Here is a 16,607-nt window from a genome sequence, read left to right on the forward strand (position 1 = left end):
ACTGCAATCACGATTTTTAATTTACCGTAAATTTTCTTCACCCTGATGGGGCCATTTTTTGTAATACCGAAATTGAAATAAATGAAATTTTTTGACAATCGGTTTTTGTTAGAAACTCAATTCAAATCAACAATGAAATCACTCTCTTTCTTCTATAAAAAACTGGAGCACTTTCCCTGTTTTTGTTCCCAAATTTTTTCCATCAGTGTTTTTCTGTCCATACATTAAGACATAGAATGTTGAGCTGACCACTCATTGGCTGACAGATATTCCAACGAAGATTCCCTCTTATCGGATGAAATTTATATATTCAAAGATTTGCTCGCTTTCCACATGTGCCTATAATCTGACATCTCTTGTAATTAGAATGATTCCAGACTTGTTTATTTCTAACATTGACTGATTGAGATATGGACAGATAATGTAGCGAAGGATAGAGATGACCCAATGGGCTTCAAAGTTCAGTTATCCGCCAAAATGGCGATTCGTTTGAGAGTCTTACCAACTTTCCCGGAAAATTCCCCAAAGAGATCAAAGGGCAACGAATTAATTGAATTCCAAACTTTGCTGCGTTTCTGAGCTTACTGTTTGTTCGTACCTCCTGTCTTCAGCAGCTGACAGGGCAAAACCACATTTTTCTGCCGCATTTGCGATTAGGCTTGGTTACAAAGGAAAAGTCAAAATAACATCCAATGCTGCTGGCTGGCTGGCATACAGTGGCAAATTATCAACTCATTCAAAAGTTGCCTACAAACGGTGATAACTCGATCATTTTCTGAACCCATATTGTTCTTGTTCCCTGCTGAGCCAAACGTTGGGAGTCCCATACTACTCATAGCTTTGTGAGGCAGAAATCTCAAGTCTCGTGTTTACAGAGCAGGAAAATAGCTGCTTGTCGTCCCGTTTTCTTTCTTCAATTTTTCCTTTCATCGTTGTAGAAGTTTTCATTGTTCGGTTGTTGGTCCGTTGTCTCATTTTTCAAACTATCAGTTGTTCAAACTATCCACTTCAAATACCCCTCACTTGAATTTTTTCTTTGGATTTTACCGCTCATTACCTGAATTATTAAACTGATAATTCGATGGCCATTATTTTCTGCTCTAAGCTTTTTACCTTTCCTGACTGTTTCACATGTTCAATTCTTCTCGAATCATTGATCTTTGCGAAAAATGTAAAGGAATTTAGAGACGTCAAAGTTTAGTGAGTGCTTAGTTATTTATGGACAGCACTGTCACGTTTAAAAATTAATGAATTGTTAATTAATACGTGAATTAATTGCATTGTGTAGCTAACTACACCCTTGTTAGGGATTAAGGGCCGAATGAAAATTTTCTAAAGTGTATCTGACTTTGTCTCAAGAAAGTGTTTCATAGCGGAGGAGGCTAACATAACTGATTTTTCGATGGAAGTTGATTTCATGCCATTGTTCAGTTTTGTATTGGCGATAGTTTGGCTTGCAGCCCAAAAAATCTTATCATGAGGTGTATTGTTGCTTCAGGTTGAGAGACAGAGTAAGAAAGTGGAACGACACAAAGACGGGGACCTCTCTCTTGGCTCCTCCTCCTTGGGTGGAGCTGGCGGAGGTGGAGGTGTAGGCGGAATGCCATCAGTCAACAATGTCACAAGGCATACTTCATTTTGATCCAATTTTAATGTCGTTTTTGATGTAAAAACCTATTGCTTCAATTTTTGTTGTGTAGAATTAACCCGAAACGATTCAGAAACTTTACATCTTATATGTAAAATATTTGCTTCTACGGCTTAATTGCCGTCGTTTCTTTAATGTTTCGCCAAATGTCTCAATTTATCAAGTTCTTGAAAGGAATTTGTTGTCCTGGCTTTGTGTAACGAATGTTGTGATATTTTTAATCAGGAATAAGAAGAAGTTGGAAAGAGAAGAGGAGAAACTGAAGATGCAGAACAGAGAACTCTCAACGGTCAAGATGAAGAGCATGTTTGCCATTGGATTCACTTTCACTGCTCTCATGGGTGAGAAAATCTAACAGTTTTTTAACAGTAATTAGTAAAAGGGTAAAGATGGATATATAAGATGTTGATTTGTTAGCGTTTAATTTTTTGTGCCATAATGACAGCGGAAGTTTTTACTTTCTAATGTTTATTGCAAAGTCTCAATCCGGATTCAAACATACCAATGCTTGGAAGTAGACTTTCTTTTGCTTCTACTCCAATTTTTCTTGTTTTCTGCATTACTTGATGGGCCAACTTTACAAAAATTCAAGGCAGTCTTGGCTTATATTTTCATAGAATGTTAGTTATATTAAAAATTGTATTATTTATATTATATTAAAATATATTCTAATTTTCAAAACGACTCACATTCTACGAGAATATCAGCCATGTTATAAGACGTAATATCAGCCACTTTTCTCGAGTAAGTTCAAGCTATCCTCCCTAATCCGAAGTTAGCTACGGGTGAAGCCAGTCGGAGGTAGCCTTCCTAAACAGTCATCCCAATTCATTAGATTGTTTTCAATTGCTCTTGAACGAAGTTCATAGCAATTATTGCAAACGTGTTTTTTTATGCAAATTTTTTGCTTGACCATTTTGCGCTTTTCTTCTAGAACATTCTTTGACTTCTCAAGTGACTTTTTCGTTCTTCATTTTTGAGTGATCTCTATTGATCTCATTCTGAAGTAAAGCTTGTTGCTAAAATAAAATTGATTGCAGCATTAGTCGGTTTTTGTTCTAATTTTCCCTCTGAAATCTAAAGCTGAACTATTTTGGTTGAAACTAAAGAATCGGTCGATTTACGCTGATTTTTATCAGTGGCCAAGAATTATCCAAGTTTTGCACTAATATTTAGCTTTTATTGTTTGACAGGTGCACAGAGAACATAATAACATAGATTTGTAATTTAAACAAATAGATTCCTGTGTCCATCGTGTTTCAATCCATTAATAAGGAGGTTCTATAATGTGCGTTTGCACATAGTGTTAGCACTTGATGTTCGAAAATAATTGGTGTATAGATATGATAAATAACTTCTTTAAACTCAGAGCAAACAAATAAAATAAGGACCCATTATGAGGCCAATGAGACCTGCACTTGCCACGACTAGGAGACTAGTCAATCAACAGAATCGAATATTAATGACAAACGTTAATTACGACCACGATTCATTCTATTTGTAAAAAACTCTTAATAGGAAATTAAAAAACATCTGATATTATTGAAAGAACAAACTAATTTGCAATTAGTTAGAAATTAAATGAGACTGGTCCTTAACGATACCAGGTAGGAAGTAGACAAAAAGGAAGAAGTGTACAACATTAAAAATTAAGTTTATTTGAAAACAATCAATTTCAAAGTCGTGAAAACATTAGCTGTCAATTGAAACCATTAAATATGTTTATTTATATCGCCATGGGAAACCATTAAGAGCCTTCATTGTCCAGAATATCTCATTCGGCTACAATAAGAACTGAAATCACTGACAAAACTCTATAGAGTTCTATTAAATTCGGCGAAACAACGGTGTCGAATGTGTGAAAAACATTCGACAAAAACAGTCACTAAAAACATTTGACAGGTTCAATTGCGCCTTCTTTCCATGCCACTAATGTGATGTGTGAATCTTCAATACTATTATGACGAGAGAAAAAAGCCTCAAAAATGGTTTTAATTCACTTGAAAGAGGAAGAGACTATCTTTCTTGAGACCAAGCTGCAAGTTGACAAATCAGATGAAAAATGGCAAAGCTCAATAATCCATTGTTTTTTTACAATAAATATTCAACTAAAAAGCAAGCTTTCAACTAAAAATTGCTATATAGATTTGTAATTCCATTGGAAGCCAATTGGACCTATCATTAGTCAGAACAAGTCAAAAGACTGCAGAATAACGAATGCAGCCAAAACTCAAAATTTTCATAAACAAATTTTTGCAAACTGTAATGAAGCTATAAAGCCATGCGCTTTAAAGCTTTTCACTGTCATAATAGATGTTCATTGGGCCTTTTGCGCATCAGTTGAATCTATCAATAATTGAGCTTTAATGTGAAATCACTCTGGTCTGTAATTAACATTAAAAAAGCCGAAAAAAGATAGCGCCCCTATAGATTTCGAATAATTCTCGGATTTTAAATATCCATGTTTACGGCAAAAAACTAGTCTTATTATTGCTGCGCTTCTAATAAATCACGTACCTGTTCTGAATGCTAGAAAAATGGACAATTTGACATAATAATCAATATTTATAATAATATAATAATCAAAATGATTTATTGGTTAATTATCTATTTGAATGAGCGAAAAAAACGGAAAAATTTTAAATCCATAAGTCTCATAGGAAGAGGAATTTAAACTAATCCTTGGAGACGAGTTGGAGACGATTGTATCAGCAGTTTTCAGAGGTTTGTAGTTCCGAAAAGTTTTAATGAAAGTGGGCTAAAGAAGCTTATTTGGTGGCATTTTTTTTTAATGGAAAAGGGCTAAATTTTGAGAAGTTTTGCCCCATTTTTTAGCCAAAAAAGTCGAATCGAACAGTTCTGCAACACTCCTCTATCTTTAAAGGTAGAAACACCAATAAACCAGTAATACTACCTTTAACCAGTGTAACTTTTCATTAAGTATTTATCCTACGGTGGATGGGCTTTTTAATGATGCTACTAATAAGTCTCTAATATATCCATCGTCCTAAATTGAACAAAAAAAACAGTTGAGCATATAGTTCCTCCCCCACTAAGGTGGTTCGGATCTATAACTAACCACCTCGGAAAACAGTAGTCAATTGTTTACTTGGGTTATAATGCGATGGTGTTGCTTTTACTTATTGCTCCATTTCTAGAAAGGATTTAAGTTAAAATATGCTCGACTCTAATTTATGAGTAGTTAAAGATGGTTCTCGTATTTTTCAGACAAATTTTACATGTTGCGTCGTGTTTGAGAATGAAACGTCTTTTTAGCATAACTTCAAAGTTGAATTCGTCTGTGAAGAATGAATAATTTGTGTAATTGAATGATCTCTAATCACTGTACGCTCATCTCAATCACTTAAATCATTGCACCTTGTACTCCTTTGTTAAGAGTACAAAAAACATGCTATCATAAGTTTGTAAAAAGTAATGTAGCATAATTAAATGCAGTCCAAAACAGGAAAGCTGTGAGGAAATCAGATCATTCACGTGATCCTTCTTTGTTTTCTTCCTTTCACTCGCGTTTATTTTCTGTGAGAGAGATATAACATAAATCAAAATTATATAGAAATATAAATGGCTCCACCATATATGGGCTAGAACCAATGCCCCCACTAATTGCCAAACGGCCGGCTAATTTTCACACAGCCGTGCATAGTGTTATGAAACCAAGTTAATGATGGGCAATATTGATCATTGCGTGGGGATACTGTTAACAGGAAAGACCGCGCAACACAAGATAATAACAATAATTGTCTTCCAGCAGTGTTGCTGAATGAACCAAACCACAACCCAATATATGGGTCATCGGAAGATTAACTCGAAGTGATGATCTGTACATATAGTAGAAAAAGGTATTGAAAAACTTGGAAATGGGCTGAAAGTGATTAAAGATATAAAATCCACTTTGCTTGTGGCCGTTTTATTTATAAATTTATTTTGTTTATGATTTCACTGTGATTTGCAAGATAGACCTTGATTGTTTTAGGTATGTTTAACTCCATCTTTGATGGTCGAGTGGTGGCTAAGCTTCCCTTCCAACCCATCTCGTGGATCCAGGGACTCAGCCATCGTTCTCTCCTCGGCAATGACCCCACGGACTGCAGCTTCATATTCCTATATATCTTATGCACTATGAGTGTACGCCAGAACATACAAAAGGTCTGCTGAGTTATGTTCACTTAATAATAAGAATAGGTCTTTTCATAGTTGTCTGCACAGAAAAATTTCTAATCAAATCACGCCCCCTGCTAGCAGCTTTAATATATAGGTACAATTATTTTGGTTTCTGAGCTTAACTTCTGCACGACTTGGAATAATCTATTTCGGACATATTCAGTTTGTGTAATGTAAGTTTGTGAAAATAGTATGAATTCAAACCAAGTTAAACAGCTTCGCTCAACTGTGAATTTTTAGCTGAATTGGTATCTGCGGTTGACAAACTTCTTTTTGAGTTTATAAGGGCTGCAAGACACTGCTATTAAGGGTTGTGAGGTTTTATCCTCGTCAAATTTTGCTCATTTTGCTCGAAATCTGCTCATTTTTGAAAATAGAATTCAAATTTTTGACAGGACTGTGAACAAAGGTTGTGAAAAACCCTTTGTGTTCCCTCAGAATTTTTAAACTTTTCGTGATAAATCACTTTTGATCACTTTTCATCTAAAAAGACAGCGGTTGATTGGCCAAATTTAGTTCCTGATGGGAAAATATCTTGAAAATACGTTTTATCAATAAATTAGGGGTCTCGTATTCGTCTAGAAAAACAGACTATTATTAATTGCTCTCAAACGAAGTTTGTAGCAATTATATTAGTCATGTTGGTCTTTTTTTGCGATTTTTCGCTTGACCGATTTTTCGTCTGACGCTTTTGACTTTTCGTCCTCAAAAACGGGATAAACAGGTAGCGCCCAGCGGCCATTAAGTGCTCTTAGAGCCTTTCAGCTCTGTTTCAGCTCAAACTGTTTTGGAGACTTATACTTATACTTATGGTGTGAAGGGCGGTTCTAAGGGGTTGAGATACCCCCCCCCCCCCCCCCCTGTTGACCCCCCACCCCCACTATTGCCGCCACCCCCCACCGCGCTGTTGCCCCCACCCCCCCCCCCCCCAACCCAGTGTCCCCCACCATCAGCCCCCGGTGCACCCCCCGCCCCCCGTGGCTAGCTACTGACGAAGCCAACCGCTCGCCGGTCGTTTGAGAGCAATTTGCCCGACGTTAGTCGGTTATGTTTGCAAATTAAGCCCTTCCCTCGAAAAGAGTTAACTCTGAAAAGAGGAGACAGATAATCACGTTAGCGACTTATTCTATTGAATTTTCTATTTTTAATCATTTTTGGAGAATATAAAAAAATTGCGAAACAATTCTGAGACCAGGTTGGCAAAATTATTAAGTCAACCAATTTTTGCTGGGTTTTCGCAATTTTCCGATGATTTTGTGTAAATTTTTCATCCTATAGTTTTATACTGATCATCGGGGGGATCATTGCCTTCATAGAACAATTTACAAATTGAGAATGATGTTATTGGTATACTATTATTCTTATAGATAATTATTAGCTCCAGAGCCATTGCCGGGATGAGAATTCAAATTACTGTGGTGATTTTAGTCGTGCTGTAGTAGTAAAAGGAGCGAAGAAGTGAGTCGGTTTGGGTCGTGAATTTGTTTAGCTAATGCTTTCTATGACTTCGTTACTATTTGTTGCCATGAATTACTTTGTCATTTATTTTTGCAGCTTTTTTGTAATTTACTGATCTCAAACAAAATTTGTGGAAATTATATTAGTCCTGTGGTCTTTATGTGCGATTTTTTGTTGAACTGATTTTGTCCTCAAAAACGGTATAAACTGTAGCGCCCAGAGGGCTTTAAGTTCTAGTTTCGGTTTACGAGACTCAGTGTGTGATTCACCGAAACTGATTTGAAGACGTAAATTCATGGGCCAATTGCTCGCCAGTCGTTTGAGAGCCATTCGCCCGACGGTAGACGGTTATGTTGTGTGTTGTTTCAACAATTAGTTTTATTATTTACAGGTCTCATTGGTTGCTAATGAGTCATAAAAGAATATAAATAATTAATAGCCGCGTCCTCAATTCTAGGCGGCTATTATAGCGCTCCTAAATTTTTTTACAGTTCAAAGAATTTGAATTGTATTGGGGCGCTGTTTTTTTTAAAGATCTGTTCACACATTTTCATGATTTTTGAAATCAAATTGGAGTAGTGATTTTGGTCACGCCGAAACAGGAAGTGGAGCGAAAAAGCGAGTGGTTTTGCGGCGTGAAAATTTTTCGCTCTAAATTTAAAGTAGAGTGAGAAAACGGTGTTTGAACAAAAATTCGCTTTCTCGCTAGTGGTTTTTTGTTCACATGCGGCAATTTCACTTTGATTTTTACAGTTTTTTCGATTTTTTGGGTTGGATTTTTTTCTAAATGGTTTTCCCAATCCATTCATAGTCCGTTCTTGGTCTGGTTTTCTGTTTAGTCAATGAAAATTCTTTGAATTGTACGTCAGGATTCGTCCTGCTGTGTTTTTTTACTTCGTCTAACAGATTTTTGTTTCGTCTTACCGTGACTTCTTGGAATTGACTTTTTCAATGACTTACCTCACTCAATAAATTGACTTCTGAACTCACTTATGAAACTTTAAATTTTATGAACATTTACTTATTAAAGGTCAATAGTGTGCATCTAAGTAGTGCCAAACATATGCCCTAATTCTTGAATATTAGAGTCTTGAGTTTTTGATTTCGAATATTAATTTTGGGATCTTTTCCGTTTGTGCCCCCCCCCCCGCAAATATTGCACGTGCATCTGGGGGGGGGGGGTGCAAATAATATGCGCCGACTAAGCTGAGGGGGAACAAACGGAAAATATCCTAATTTTGAAAAGCCCTATTAGGGCTTTCTCCTTAAAGAGCTTATGTGTCTCATAAAATGACAGTCCGAAGCTAACCCAAAAAGTCTAGTGGTCTATTAATGGACTGGTGGTCGATCTGTCTATTTTATTTCTGTAGTTGTTTCAATTCATGTAACTCCACAAGCCTCTATCGCGGCTATTTTCCGGCAATCTGCCGGCTATGTTTGTTCTGTACCATAGCTTGTGGTTTTCATGACTTTAACTCTTTTTGTTATCATCAAATTGTCTGATCATTAATTGCTCTCGAACGAAGTTTGAAGCAGTTATTGTAAACGTGTTGGATGCCTAAGTTTTGCTTGACCGTTTTGACCTTTCGATTGACTTTTACACCCTTGACTTTTTGCTGAGATCTGAATATCTCTCATGCGTAAGTGACATTACTTGAACTGAAGTGGCGGCACTTTATAACAAAAAGTTAAATCAAAAGTGCACCAAAATTTTTGTTCATTTTTAATAGCCGCCCTCATCTTCTCAGCCGGCTATTATAGCGCTCCTATTTTTTTTTACTTCGTCGAACAAAAATATATTTCGCTTTACCTCATTTGGGCGCTTTTTCACGTTTATTACGGGCATCTTTTTGACTTCTCTAGGCTAGTTTCTCTCTTCTCTCATTCTGCTAAAAGTGATTTTGAACATCAGTTGCTCAGCAAAGCAATTCAAAGTAAACAGAGTCGGAATAAAAAATTGAAGTCAGAAATAGAAACGGGATAAACCTATAAAGCCCAATTTTAGATGCCCGCTATTTGAACGTCGTTCTTATAAGTCTTAGTTACCATCTCGAATGCTTATTGGTATTGATAGTAGCCCCAGTAGCCTCTCTCTAAAAAACAGAAGTATGTTCAACGACGAAATGCCATCAAAATAAATCGGACTTAAAAAATGTTTTTGTACAGAAATCTATTTTCCGGCAATCTGCCGGGTATGTTTTAACTTAAATTTATATTATTGGTTATAGTGGCTTATAATAGCCTGTGATGACGTTTGAAGCCTCCCTTTGTGAATGAGGAATAATTGAACATCGTTAATAATTTGAGTTGACTGTTACTGGTTTTTATGGCTTTGTTTCTGTTCAAAGCTATTGCTTATGATTTTTGTGATTTTTACAGTTATTTGACATTTTTTCAAATTCAAAATGATAAGTTGTTTTGTTAGTCTTGTATTTTTCTTATGATCTTATTGCTTCATCTCGAAAGCAACAGTTCACCTTGGCCTCGAAAGCAACAGTTCACCACAAATGTGGGGTACTTTTGGTCAATTTTTTAGCTGCAACTTTGAGCTATAATCTTTAGTGACTGAGATAACGTTTGTTGAAATAATCAGATTAATTTGTATCTTTTTGTAAATTTGTATCTAATTTGTAGCTTTTTTTGTAGTTATCTTTTCTCTTTTTCTGCCATTAGAACTCCTAGAAGTGAAGTATTTTATGGCTTCTAAGGTTTTATGGTATACTGTGGTTAAGATTTTGGCCTGTAGCCCAGCTATGTGATTTTCTTACCCTGATGCCACTGACTTTCAAACATGTTTATTGTTGCTATTATTGCCATTTCTTTGGTTTTTGCGTCCTTTGCTTTATTTGTCATTAATTCCCAGAGGGTTGTTTTATTTTTTAGTCAATTTAAAGATGAGTAGATCCATATTTCTATAATTTGATTAATATTGACTCTTAAAACACTAGATCTTGGAAACAGATACCTTTAAATTGTTTGAATCGTTTTGCGCATATAGGGCAATGGGTTATGTTGACTGTCTTAATTTGATGTTAATGTAAAATTGGTAGTTGTCGGGTACTTATTTGTATTGTAATTCCTTGTATTGTAATTCTGGACTCGTCCTGCTATGTTTTATTTTACTTCTTCGAACAAAAATTGGTTTTGCTTTAACTTAGTGCACAGCTTGATCAACATTTTGCATGATTTTTACTTCTCTAGGCTAGTTTCATTTTTCGCCTATTTTTCTCAAAGTGCTATTAAACAGCAGTTGCTCAGCAAAGCAATCTAAAGTGAACAGAATCAGTATCGAAAAAGGGAATCAAAATAGAAACTATAAACCCGTAAAGCCCAATCTCCCGCTGCTTCCACTGTCTTCCTTTAAGTCTCAGTTTGCATCTATACTGCGTGTTGGCATTGATGATAGACCCTGCAACCTCTCATTAAAAAAAACAAGAGCATGCATAACTACAAAATCCAAAACAAATAGTTTGAACTTTAAAAATGTTTTTTGTACAACAATCAATTTTTATTGGTTTTTTATGCCTTCAATCCCAATCGGTGTTATGCGAATCAATAGAGGCTATTTTCCGGCAGTCTGCCTGGAATGTTTTTTGGTACAAACTGAAAAAGATATATATCCCAGTTGTAGTTGATTTGCAAGCATTGCACCAAATCATTGCTCAACGCTCTCACATTGTCATTGAGATTTAACATCCGAAGAAGTGTATTGTCATATCGCCTTCTTGAAAAAAATTATTGTCAAATTTCTCTTGTTTTCACTAATGAAGTTGAAGATAAAGTAAGAAGACCGGGAAATAAGCTTTCCAGTAGAACGTTCCGAATCGGCCTCATTGGCTCATCTTTCACAAAATGAACAGGAGATTTAAAACTAAGAAATTATATTTTTTTCAGTTTGTTAATCTTATTTTAGTTAGAATTTATTTGGGCAGAGAAAATTAAACAGTAGATCCAGTCAAGTTTATTTTATTTTTTTATTATTGCGTCATTCGCACATCCAGCTTTTTTCTCCTATTCCTTCCATCCAATCATGTTGGATTCTATAGGTTCAGTGAATTTTTTTACGATTCGATGGGTTCAATTGAGACTAAATGACACGCTACAAAGAACTATAAAAATGAACATAACTTATAAATTTCCCTGCTTTTCCCCCTTTTGAAATCAAGTAGTGTTGAAGTCATTATAAATCTTAGAAATGGATTGAAAGCGTTTACAATATTCATTACGAGGCCAGATGACATTAAGATTAAGGTTCAGGACAACGAGATATATAGAAACAAGCAAAAGTAAAAATTACGATAATATTTGAACGAATAGATTCAAAGTTATTCATTCTTCATATATGAGTTGAAATACAAAAATACAGTGCTTGAAAAATGGCTGATTTCAACAAGAGAGTGCCAAAATTGTTGAAAATTTAGATGTGTAGTTTTTGAAAGATGCAATTTTGTCTCATTAGAGAACCTGTTGAACCAATTATCAATGTGAGATGAGAGCGGAAAAAACTATCAATGTGGGTAAAATTCATTAATTTGAAAACAAATGGCTGCTTAGTTCTCTATACCATGCCCGTCGGGTGAATCAAAATTCTGAAATTATGCAACCTAAAAAAGCCATTTTAGTTTGAGATTGGATTCCGTGAACAAATAAACAGAATAAAAAAGAAAACAGTCAAATTGCCGGACATAAAAACCTCTCGAAAACCGAAAATTAGTTGCAGCACTGTTTTCTCACCTCACTTTATTTGTTGTTTATTGTCTTCTTTTGTTAAAAAAAATAGTCACTGACTGACCAAATCTGGTATCACAATGTCGCTGGAGAGCAATTGTTTGGAACCTGCAATTTTTAGTGAAAATTGGTAAAACACCTCTGGCAATATTTTTTCAGTCTCTCATGTTTTCTCACTATCATCGTATGTTTCATATCCTTTGGGAGGCAGTTATGTCAAAAGAAATTATACTATAGTCCATTGCACGGTGATGAGTATTGGTTTGTAGTTGCTGCTCGGTAATAATGCTCCAGAAAAAGTTCATGGCTTTTCTCTGTTTTGAAAATTTAGAAAGAACAAAATCGATTTCGAGAAGTTTCAACGTGTTTCTCTAAAACGGCGCATAGCAATCAATAAAGACGATTAGAATATCAGAATAGGATAAAGAAACGAAAAACCTCAAATAGCTTAATATGATACAAGCATGCTGAAATGCTGCAACAAATAAATAAATTCTGGCAAAAAGTGGAAAATCAACCAAATTCAATACCCTCATGCTGCTTAGATATAATCTGAGGAACATTTTTAAGCGTTGTTACCAAAAAAATTGCGCTAGAATTTTATTTTTATGGACAAGTGGTCTCAATTTTAATACAATTATAGCAAAATTAGAACATTATGATAAAAATAAGGATGTAGCAGACATTTAGCTACAATTAAGTATTTTTGATAAAAATGGATGGTTTCTACGCTGACAGCTTTCTGCTATAAATATATCGGTGAGCCAAAATTTAGAAAACAAAAAAAACATTTTAGCGTATAGTTCGTCCCCCTATTTGTGGGCTGGATCAATGAAGCAGTCCCCCCCACCTGTTGTTTGCGTGAATGTATTACATTTGCTCTTTGTTCAAAATTTGAAAATTATCAAGTAAAAAAAGGAGAAAAAAGTTTTTAAAGGCAAACCCGAAATGTAATTTGTAGCCCTTAGTTAACTTATTAATGGTTTAGTATATCATGTCAGTTATTGTCTCTTCTCAACACATACTTAGCTGATGCCTTTCTGCGTTTGGTGTGTCCTCGGCTCTTTAGGTTTGTTAATAATGCAAAATGTCCATACTCCATGTTCAGCCTAGTTTTACCTAGCGAAATCAATTACCCTCTTATTAACCAAGTTAAACTTTGCTATTTCTTGCGCTGCGCAAAACAATTTTAATTGTAATTCCCACTTCGTTGTTATAATATTTCAACTCGTAGTGTAGTTAGTCTACCTTCTGACGATTTTGCCTTATGCTGTCCTGCATTTTCTCAACCATCTAAGCGATTATGGAAAGTGTTCAAGAAACCTTTTTTTATTTAGTTTTAACTTGAAAGATGTTCTGGCATTTCTGAGACGCAGAATTTTGTCAAATTATTCTGTAATATTCGTAAAGCAGTTGCTGAAAATGAAGTCCTGAAAAGTAGAAATATCCCTTAGTGATTTTCTATTGCTGAGAAAGCATCTAACCTACTTTTTCTGTTAATGATGTCTAATGAGTACTCGAATTAAACCCAATTTAAACTTTACTATAATTTTTATTCGTTTAAATTTTTTGATCTATGCGTATAAAGACAGATTTTGCGTGGAAGACGTGAATAAAGAGACGACTCGTTAACTTTCAGTGAAGTTCTATGTGTATGAATTGGATGTTTAATTGCTCTCAAACGAAGTTTGTAGCAATTATATTAGTCCTGTCGGTCTTTTTCAATGCGATTTTTCGCTTGTCCGATTTTTCGTCTGACGCTTTTGACTTTTCGTCCTCAAAAACGGGATAAACAGGTAGCGCCCAGCGGGCATTAAGTGCTCTTAGAGCCTTTCAGCTCTGTTTCAGCTCAAACTGCTTTGGAGACTTACACTTATTAATAGCCGCCCTCATCTTCTCAGCCGGCTATTATAGCGCTCCTATTACAATTCAAAGAATTTGAATTGTATTGGGGCGCTGTCTTTTTTTTAAGATCTGTTCACACATTTTCATGATTTTTGAAGTCAAATTGGAGTGGTGATTTTGGTCACGCCGAAACAGGAAATGGAGCGAAAAAGCGAGTGGTTTTGCGGCGTGAATTTTTTTTGCTCTAATTTTAAAGTAGAGTGAGAAAACGGTGTTTGGACAAAAATTCGGTTTCTCGGTAGTGGTTTTTTGTTCACATGCGGCAATTTTACTCCGATTTTTACTGTTTTTTCGATTTTTTGGATCGGATTTTTTTTCTAAATAGTTTTCCCAATCCATTCACAGCTAATTCTGGACCTAGTTTTTTGTTAGAATCAAATTTACATATCTCACTAATGGTTTTTGTTCTCCCTAGCAGCATTTTGACATTGATTTTCTGTTTTTTTTTTGTTTTTTTATCTGATTTTTTTAGAAATGTATTTCCCAATTCACTCATTATCCGTTCTAGGTCTAGTTGTTTGTTAAGTCAATGAAAATTCTTTGAATTGTACATCAGGACTTGTCCTGCTATGTTTTTTTACTTCGTCGAACTTTTTTTCGCTTTACCATTTTGCAGCTTTTTCAGCATTTGGCGTGAAATTTTTTTGACTTCTCTAGGCTAGTCTCTCTCTTCTCTCATTCTGCTGAAATTATATTTGAACATCAGTTGCTCAGCAAAGCAATTCAAAATGAACAGATTCAGAATAAAAAATTGAAGTCAGAAATAGAAACGGGTTAAACCCATAAAGCCCAATTTTAGATGCCCGCTATTTGAACGTCGTTCTTATAAGTCTTAGTTACCATCTCTTATGCTTATTGGTTTTGAATGTAGCCCCAGTAGCCTCTCTCTAAGAAACAGAAGTATGTTCAACGACGAAATGCCATCAAAATAAATCGGACTTAAAAATGTTTTTGTACAAAAATCTTTTTTTCGATATCTTCTATTCTTTCAATCCCAATCATGCTTATTGGAATCAACGGCGGCTATTTTCCGGCAATCTGACGGGTATGTTACTTATGGTGGGAAGGCCCCCCCCCCCCCCCCCCTACTATTGCCTCCACCCCCACCGCACTGTTGCCCCCCCCCCCCCCAACCCAGCCCCCAGGCACCCCACGTGGCTAGCTACTGACGAAACCAACCGCTCGCCAGTCGTTTGCGAGCAATTCGCCCGACGTTAGTCGGTTATGTTTTATTGAATTGTGTTTAATTTAGTTGGATGGGTAGTTAGAGGTACAAATTAATGTGTTTTAAAAACAATAACTTTAGTCCAACAAAGACAACCGATGAGAAAATGTGTTTTAGGCCTTGGGCTTGGCACCCAGCAGAGCAGTGAGCAAATTGGCAGGTGGTGGACCCGGTGGGTTCTTTTCACAGGGACAGGGATTTGGGAAATAACTCTTCCTGCTCCTCCTCCTTCCCTTGAATTAATTTTACCTCACTGTAACATAATTGCCATTGAATCTTGACAATGCAGTATAATATTCCTCTTGTGCACATACATCAATGTATAGGTGTTGTAGTATTTGATGTGAGCTCAGTGTTATGAAAAATTTTTGAATTTTTTGTTTCAAAGCCTGTGTGAGTGCGTGTGTAATGATAGTGTAGCCTATGATATTAGAAATCAAATAATAGTAGGTACTATCCATTACAGTTGTTAGGGAATATAAGCAGATGCAACTACTGTGAAAACGGGCCAGTACTGGATTCGAACCAACATCTCCTACTTGCAAGCCTAGTGTGCTACCCATTTACACCAACTGGTCTTAAGCTCTCGAAGTTGGGCATCTCTTATGACCCATTCTCACGTTCTTTCTTGTTCCTCAAGACTTCATTTTTCTAGCCAAGTATACGTTGAACAAGTAGAGCTTCTTGTCAGCCTATGTCAAGCTTATCTTATGCACAATTTACATTAGGTTGTTCTCTCTCAACCTTCTAACAACAGTTATCATTAAAAGTCAATTGAAAGTTGCCATCAAAAGGAGTGTAACGATCTTAATTGAAGAATTCTACCAGGGAACCTTCCGTGCACTCGAGTTGATGTGAGACCGTTGGTGTGGTAATTTGACACTGGCCCTCATTATGGCTGTTAACCTTCGAAAATTCTCCACAGCTTTGTTCAATAACTCTAGAGCCCATTTTGAGGTGTAATGTTCTCTGTGTATTGTTGTGTTAAGCTGTAAGGGTATTGCTCTCCGTGTGCTATGCAATGTTTATGTCGACCAGGGAACCCTTAGTTGCTTGTAAACTTTTTCTCAGGAATATTAAACTACTTCACTTAATGGGTCTTGTAAGATCTTGTGATGTTAGTCGACTTGGGAAGCTGAGTAAAATCGTTCCTCCTTCCCTTTCACCCCTGTTGCCATAGAACAACACAATTTAGAAAGGGAAAGGAGGGTTGTCGCACCCTAGGGCGGGGGGATTAACAAAAAGCATTTGTGAATTTATTCTTCCATTTTTTGCATTTTGTTGCTCCTTATTAAAATAATAATAATAATAGTAATGTCTATTTACTTCTTTATAAATGCTCCTGTAATTTGCTATCTCGAGAATTTTAAATGCGCTACTCTTCTTTTGAGCGTTTTTAGTAATATGGTTAAAGAAATTTGGTTTGCAACTTGTTTGACATACTTGTAAACATTTTGTTTT

The 16,607-nt window shown here is 35.8% G+C and overlaps 1 protein-coding gene across 1 annotated transcript in view; it reads left to right on the plus strand.

The window, feature by feature from the left end:
* LOC142348258 (calcium load-activated calcium channel-like) overlaps positions 1-16,536 on the plus strand; it is a 520,926-nt gene extending 504,390 nt beyond the window's left edge. Inside the window, exons 3-6 of the mRNA XM_075399555.1 lie at positions 1,499-1,626; positions 1,874-1,989; positions 5,643-5,815; positions 15,264-16,536. Coding sequence (XP_075255670.1) covers positions 1,499-1,626; positions 1,874-1,989; positions 5,643-5,815; positions 15,264-15,356 — 510 coding nt within the window. The 3' untranslated portion in view covers positions 15,357-16,536. The remainder of the gene's footprint in view (positions 1-1,498; positions 1,627-1,873; positions 1,990-5,642; positions 5,816-15,263) is intronic.
* The last annotated feature ends 71 nt before the right edge of the window (positions 16,537-16,607 follow it).

This window comes from Convolutriloba macropyga, chromosome 10, assembly GCF_964194025.1.
Source record: "Convolutriloba macropyga chromosome 10, txConMacr16.3, whole genome shotgun sequence".
NCBI classification, from domain to species: domain Eukaryota; kingdom Metazoa; phylum Xenacoelomorpha; order Acoela; family Convolutidae; genus Convolutriloba; species Convolutriloba macropyga.